The 7,550-nt window shown below is 38.4% G+C and overlaps 1 protein-coding gene across 2 annotated transcripts in view; it reads left to right on the top strand.

Moving 5' to 3' along the window:
* Window positions 1–7,550, top strand: part of LOC122564089 (syntaxin-1A) — a 375,281-nt gene that overhangs the window by 331,321 nt on the left and 36,410 nt on the right. For both annotated transcript variants that reach the window (XM_043718624.1, XM_043718623.1), the window contains 5 exons: window positions 1,356–1,427; window positions 1,974–2,078; window positions 3,161–3,220; window positions 3,908–4,012; window positions 4,277–4,382. In XM_043718624.1, coding sequence (XP_043574559.1) covers window positions 1,356–1,427; window positions 1,974–2,078; window positions 3,161–3,220; window positions 3,908–4,012; window positions 4,277–4,382 — 448 coding nt within the window. The remainder of the gene's footprint in view (window positions 1–1,355; window positions 1,428–1,973; window positions 2,079–3,160; window positions 3,221–3,907; window positions 4,013–4,276; window positions 4,383–7,550) is intronic.

The following is a 7,550-nucleotide window of genomic DNA, read 5'->3' as shown; positions in this document are numbered from 1 at the left end:
CAGCTCACCCTCAATGCCATACCTCCGTATTTTTTGCAGTAGTCTACCATGGGGAACCTTCTCAAACGCCTTACTAAAATCCATATACACCACATTTACCGCTTTCCCCTCGTCCACCTCCTTCGTCACCTTCTCAAAGAATTCAATAAGGTTTGTGAGGCACGACCTGCCCTTCACAAAACCATGCTGACTATCCTTGATCACATTATTCCTATCCAGATGTTCATAAATCCTATCCCTTACAATTCTCTCTAAGACTTTGCCCACAACAGAAGTGAGACTCACCGGTCTATAGTTACTAGGGTTATCCCTACTCCCCTTCTTGAACAAGGGAACCACATTTGCTAGCCTCCAATCTTCTGGCACTACTCCTGTAGACAACGAGGACATGCAAGTTATGCAATTTCTATTCAGAAGCAAAGGAGAAGGATGAGCATGAGTCATTCCTGATGTCTGGGAGGTGAGGTACTGTTTTCTGAAAAGGTTATCTAATCAAGGCTTCCAAATAATCTATCAGCCAGAAAGCTTTATGTTCCTAACAGTGCACAGGCGTCACAGGCAGGAGATAGCCTGGGAATTCTGTTAATTTCTGCAACTTGGACGAGTTGGACGAAGGGTCTGTTTCCATGCTGTACATCTCTATGACTCTATAACTTGCAACCAAGTTCACAAGGTTGGCAGAGTACTGCCAGGAACAGTAAAAGTCACCACATCCTTTAATTTTATTTCTTTATTTCCCTCCTCTCTTCCGCCAATGTTTCCAGGGGTCGACTTATGACATAAGCAACACATGTCAGCAAAGCAATTGGCAAGTTATTGCGATTTTATTTGGTAGATCCAATCAGCAAATTTTGTTCCCTACAGATTCCAGATTAATGGGCTCAAGCCAAAAGGCTTTTCGAAATGATTTGATTTCACAGAGTCTTGGGCCTGCATTCAGAAACTACTGATGAGAAACTACATGCTGCTACAGCCTTACAAGCTCAGGCTCCAGGGTGCTGATCTTAGTACAACATAGCTCCCATTGCTCAGTCACAGTTCTTAGAGCAAAGGTACAATTAATCCTTTAGTCTGTAACACTCTGCCCTCTTCTGGCTTTATTCTTGGTGAATACATTTAGTGGCAGTGCATGTGAACTGGAATAGAATGGAGTGGAACATCAGTATGTTACAAGGTTTACCGTCTTCCTTACCTAACTCAACATGGTCTCTCCTCAGGGTTAGTATTAATGCCAAAGCTGCCTCCTGTTAACTTCTAATTTTTCAGTCCAAACTAGAAGGAAGGAAGGAATGTTATGCATCAAAGACGACTTGGAATGATTATGATCTGCTATGTGTATATTTTGTTTTTTTTAGTCTATGTGTAGAACCAATCGTGCAACCGTTGGTGGATATTTCTTAGCCGGGAGGAACATGCGATGGTACACAGTGAGTAATGTTTATTTTATTTATTTTGTTAGCAACATCGTCTTAAATTATAGAAAACCATATAATTACCATAAACCTGAAATTAAGGAAATTGAAATCAATTTTAATCTACAACTAGACCAGTATTGGACATTAGAAATTAGAAACAATTAGTTTAGTTGGCAAGCTGCAGATATATAAGTGAAAACACACATGATTGATTAATAAGTCTGTAAACCCATTAAGAATTAAACTTTCTGGCTCTAAGACTGGAAACAGCAGTAACTTCCAAGGCTATTGAAAGGTAGAGAAATTACCACATTAGGTGGTTATCCCCAAATCAACTCAACAGGTTTCAGATATCTACAACATTCAACTATGCCTCATTTACATGGGAGTTGATTGCATCCAGCTTTCTGAACTGAAAGGTCACAATGCTAACTTTCTTTGATACCCATTGGAATCCTTAAACTCTTTTTTCTAACCAAGACTCCAATCCTGCAGTATGAGGTGGTTTTGATTTGAAAGAAACTTAAGAGTCTTTCTCTTTCTCTCTTTCCCCTCCAGGTTGGAGCCTCACTGTTTGCCAGTAACATTGGAAGTGGACACTTTGTCGGATTGGCAGGTACAGGGGCAGCAAATGGCTTGGCCGTTGGTGGCTTTGAGTGGAATGTAAGTGCAGTGAATTAATCACTTTGTTGCATTTTATGAATTCCGATCATTGCGTCTTTGAGATTCTAAATATGTCCCCACAATGGACTATATCATCACTGCAGTTTGACACGCAAAGATTATTTTCCTCCTGTTAAAGGGCAGTGTTCTTTTTATTAATTTGCTCTGTCAGCTTTAAGAATTTTATAAATGGAAGTTGTTCATGAGCAGTTATCAAATCTTGTTTTTCCATACTCATCTTCCCAACATGCAATTACTTCACATTTCTCCATGTTGAATGCTAACTGCCATATTTCTGTACATTTTAGTATTTGATTTATGCCAACCTAAAGCCAAAAACTATAGTAATCACTATTATTAGTGTCAAATTTTATATCATCTGCAAACTTTATAATGCCACTGCTTACACTAGGATCTGGATTTGTATTCAAATTGAAAAAAGTGAAGGATCCAAAATTTATCTTTGGATAACATTAGTGCAAATCATCACTGTCACCAGGTTCCCAAATTACTTGTTAATATGAATGTTACTTTCTTCAAATCACCAAGAATCAAACACATTAATATCCCCAATATTCAGGATTCTGAGATATTACTGCTTCACTGACTACATTCATTACCATCTCTACATCACCAGTAATCCTTCAGGATTAGTGATATTGCATATCCCTCATTATCCAGAAATTTTTGGTGTTATGCAGCCTTACTGTTCCTGGATTCTAGGGATCAGATATATACATTTCATGTGCAAATATATCATATTGATAACATTTAATTGAAATTTGTCATTTTGTAGTGAATACTTCCCTCACATCTAGCAACTAGAATTCATCTCAGTTTTTTATCAATATTCTTATGGCCAATTTTCCTCTGAACTTTAGATTCAAAGCTATTCATATTTCATGCTATTGAAGTCAAGACCCAATGTTTTGTTTCTTTCTCTAAGACATTCTTTTCCTGAAATGGTATCAACTTAAATATCTCATCAGCTCTCATGCCCTTTTCCAGCTTGATTCTGGTTGTCTCAGTAATAAAAAAAAGAACAATTTGCCCTGTTTAATTTTGGGATTTGCTTCCCACAGGCCCTGTTTATTGTGCTACTCCTGGGTTGGTTGTTTGTCCCAGTCTATCTGACAGCTGGGGTGAGTATGAGATTCAACTTCCAGGGAACTATTCCAATATTTGTATCATACAATATCCAGATGAGGAGTGAATTTACCTAACACATTGTGACATCCAGTAACTTGGAACAAGATTCAACGTTGGATGCCACGAGTAGGGTTCACTTAACTTTGGATGTTAAGAGATAAAATGACATCTACAATTTTATATTATCATAAAACTTTCCTGAATTTTATTACCATAGTCTTCGATGGATATCGCCTATTTTACATGACTACCAAAGTGTAAATTGCTACCAGTACAGTTAGTCCAGCTATAACCCACATTTGTTTTAACGCTATTTGGCTATAACACAATTGAAGAGTTTGGTCCATTATTTTTAGAATGCAGACTTGCCTCACCTTTTTTGGTGATAAATTGATTCTGGTCCCATTGGTTTAAATGGTGCTCCTATTTTCTTATAATGCAAGATTGGACGGGGATGGAATTATCACATTATATCAGAATAGACTTGTATATCAAACATAATTTGACTTCTGGTCCCTATTAATGTCTCCAGGAAACAGTTTTGATCTGCTGGTCTTTCATAATCAATTATTTACCTTGCCTCTTTCAGAGTTAAATTGATTCATTGTCTATCTGAAAAAGGAGAAAAATCAAAGATGGATATATGTGCCCACTACTTAGCATCATGTATTCTTTTTCAGGTCATCACTATGCCCCAGTACCTGATGAAGAGGTTTGGAGGAAATAGAATCAGGTTCTACCTCTCTCTCATCTCTCTCTTTTTGTACATATTTACCAAGATCTCAGTGAGTATTTCCACACATTCATCACTTTTTTCTTGACTGTCTTTACAAAACCTCAATCTGCTGCTTCAAAGATACCCTGATGGAGAAATCTCTTCATACGAGTTCCTGAAAGTCATACTCTGTCTATAATTTGTTGTCTAGGGCCATTGTTCTGATAGAAAGATTCATATTTTAAGGCAATTCAGTCTTTTTATTGATCCAAACCTGATAATGTGTCTCCCTCTTTAATTTCACTCCTATTGACATTATTTGATTGTCTGACAGGTGGACATGTTCTCTGGAGCAGTCTTCATCCAACAAGCTCTGGGGTGGAACATCTATGTTGCAGTAATTGCACTGCTAATTATTACCTGCATCTATACTGTGACAGGTAGGCTCAGAAGATCAGGTCGATGAATATCCTATTTAGGTGGACAATTCTGCAGTTGACAACTGAAAAATTGAGAATGTGATAATTAGAAAAATTGGCCAGAACAACAACTTTAAATGTCTGATACATACTGAGTTAGTTGATGGACCTGGTATCAAACTGAACCCGACAAGTACATCAAGTATCTTCACATCTTTGGTGTGTACTGATTTCACCCTCTATAGAATTGAACCCTACAAATAAAAAGGTTCTGACTATAATCTCTGCTCTGTATTCAGTCAGCTGATAATAGATGTGGTAATGAGAGCTGTGTCAAAATTGGCCTAAGTGAACAATGTTTGGAAGGAGAAAAAAAATGGTTTCTGCATTCAACTATATTCAGTGTGTAATGACTGAGGTTGAAGGAGACCACCATCACTCTAGTTCCACGACTCCATAGGTTGCAATGTGAAATTAAAACACCTTTTTCCAAGTACGAAGCTGACTAATTAAATAGCTTTAATATATGAGGTTTTAAACAACAAAGTACATCAACAGGGTTCTTAATCAAGCAGTTAGAGATTTATTATCAAAGAACATAATCAATAAAGATGCAATAATTGGATAAAGACACAAAGTACGAGAGAAGTATAAATGCTTATTCATCTAAATAGTCCCCAAACACATAGGCAAATGCACTCAATTCAGGAAAAGAGAAACTGAAAAATGGCTTTCTCTACAGAGACTGGCTTTCTGAAAAAAAAAACCACGTTGACCAATGCTGCTTTACTGGGCAAATCATTAATCATGAATGGTTGTCTCAGGCGTCTTCCAGTCATAGCTTGCTCAGGATATATAATCTTGAGATCTTCAATCACTCTTTCAAAAGGACAAAAAAACGAGTTTTCTTTTCAGAAAATGGAGAGATCAGCTGGTTCCCTATTCTGAGCAGGGTCTACTCAAACAGATCCAGATAAAACAAGCACCTCCCAAGTCCCAGCAAGGGTATATAGCTAGACAGGTAGTTATCACCAGTCACATAAATTATAAAAATCCTTGTTTTGATAAAACACCTCCAAATTCCACAGTGAACCTTCAGTTACCTGTTTTAAATAAACTATTTTCCACAATCTTTTTTAAAAGTCCTCCAAGTAATACTAAATAATAAACATTTTCAGAAGAAGGTGACTCATTGCAAGGCTTCACTGATGTGGACAGGATCAAATCTGGCTTGATTATTTTCCCACCAATGAACAAGTTATGTGGCACAAACTGTCTAAGTGTCTATCTTGCAAGTGAATTGTGACTCTTAGAAACTCTCAATGTCGGTATTGACAGGGATAATGGCCTATTGGATAAAATTCCAAGCTTTTACCCTTTTCTCGAAATCAATTGCCGTCATTCAGATAACTCTTATAAACGTAAATCCTCTGGTTCAAAATATAAAAAGTGTTTTTATTTGATTTTGCAGAATAATCTGGATTTACTCTTTAATTGCAAGGCTGAGAGTGCATAGTCAGAATTCAGAAAGGTACTGATAAGTCAAAGTAAAGCTAGTTTACTGGAAACAAATATGCATACAAAGTTTGTTGTGTTAAGGGCCATTACTGTGACAAGTTTTAAAGAATACGTTCTGACTTAGACCTTGTAATTGCATATTTGAGAACCATCCATTACCTATAGAGATGTACCAACAAAATTAGATCTGGTTTTCTTGATTGAATAGTGCCTTAATTCAACAAATTATTTTAGAACATTGCATTTTCAAGCTTTTCTCTATTCCCAGTGCTACTGTGAGTTTTTGGCCGAATTGATGTTACCTTTGGTCAAAAGAGCAAAATAAAGGAAGAACATAGCTATTTACTATTTTCATATCACTGTGTCCAACAAATGGACAACATTGCTGTACTCTTTCCAAAACAGCAATTTGTTTCGGTCGATAAAACTAACATGTTAAGCAATATCTTCAATAAGATGTTCCTCTTTTAATTTTTAACTTACACCAACAAAAGTGGTAAGTGACTGTGCAATTAAAATTCCTCAATCATGTTCTGTTGCAGTTATTCTCGAGACCTTTCACCCCATGGCTCTGTAAACTTTTACAGGGTCGCTTGGAATATTTTGGAATACCAATTGACAATGACTGTGCTTCAATATTAACCACGCACCTTCCCATTATAGTTATAAGGTTATGTTTTGACCCTTATACGGTAGGAAGAAACCTTAATATCCTGGAATAGTTTTATCCCTTTTCAGCAGAAACATTATGGTGTTGAAATAATTACCAGCACCACAACAAATATTCCATCTAAACTTCAGAAAAACTGCTCTAAATTAAATGTTCCCCACTGTCTTCCACTTCCCCCCACTCAAACTTCTCTTGCCTGTACCCTTCTTCTTCCTGAAGAAGGGCTTATGCCCGAAACATCGATTCTCCTGTTCCTTTGATGCTGCCTGACCTGCTGCGCTTTTCCAGCAACACATTTTTAAGCCCTGTACCCTAGTTGTCCATCCTCAGTACAGTAATGAAATAGAACACAGAACAGTAAAGCATAGTACAAGCCCTTCGGCCCTCAATGTTGTGCCAGCCTTTTATCCTACTCTAGGATCAGACTAGGAGACAGTGCTCCCACAAGGAGGTTGAACAGTTCATCCACTTTACTAACACCTTCCACCCCATCCTCAAATTTACCTGGACCGTCTCAGACTTCTCCCTCCCCTTCCTAGACCTCTCCATTTCTATCTCGGGCGACCGAATCAACATGGACATTTACTATAAACCGACCGACTCCCACAGCTACCTAGACTACACCTCCTCCCACACTGCCCCCTGTAAAAACGCCATTCCATATTCCCAATTCCTTCGTCTCCACCGCATCTGCTCCCAGGAGGACCAGTTCCAATACCGAACAACCCAGATGGCCTCCTTCAAAGACCGCAATTTACCCCAGACGTGGTCAACGATGCTCTCCACTGCATCTCCTCCACTTCCCACTCCTCCGCCCTTGAGCCCCGCCCCTCCAATCGCCACCAGGACAGAACCCCACTGGTCCTCACCTACCACCCCACCAACCTCCATATACATCGTATCATCCGTCGTCCACCTCCAAACGGACCCCACCACAGGGATATATTTCCCTCCCCTATCAGCGTTCTGAAAAGACCACTCCCTCCATGACTCCCTTGTCA

The sequence above is a fragment of the Chiloscyllium plagiosum genome, chromosome 28 (genome assembly GCF_004010195.1).
Source record: "Chiloscyllium plagiosum isolate BGI_BamShark_2017 chromosome 28, ASM401019v2, whole genome shotgun sequence".
In the NCBI taxonomy this organism is placed as follows: domain Eukaryota; kingdom Metazoa; phylum Chordata; class Chondrichthyes; order Orectolobiformes; family Hemiscylliidae; genus Chiloscyllium; species Chiloscyllium plagiosum.
Note: the sequence above shows the minus strand (reverse complement) of the source record. Positions and strands in the feature narration are given on the sequence as shown.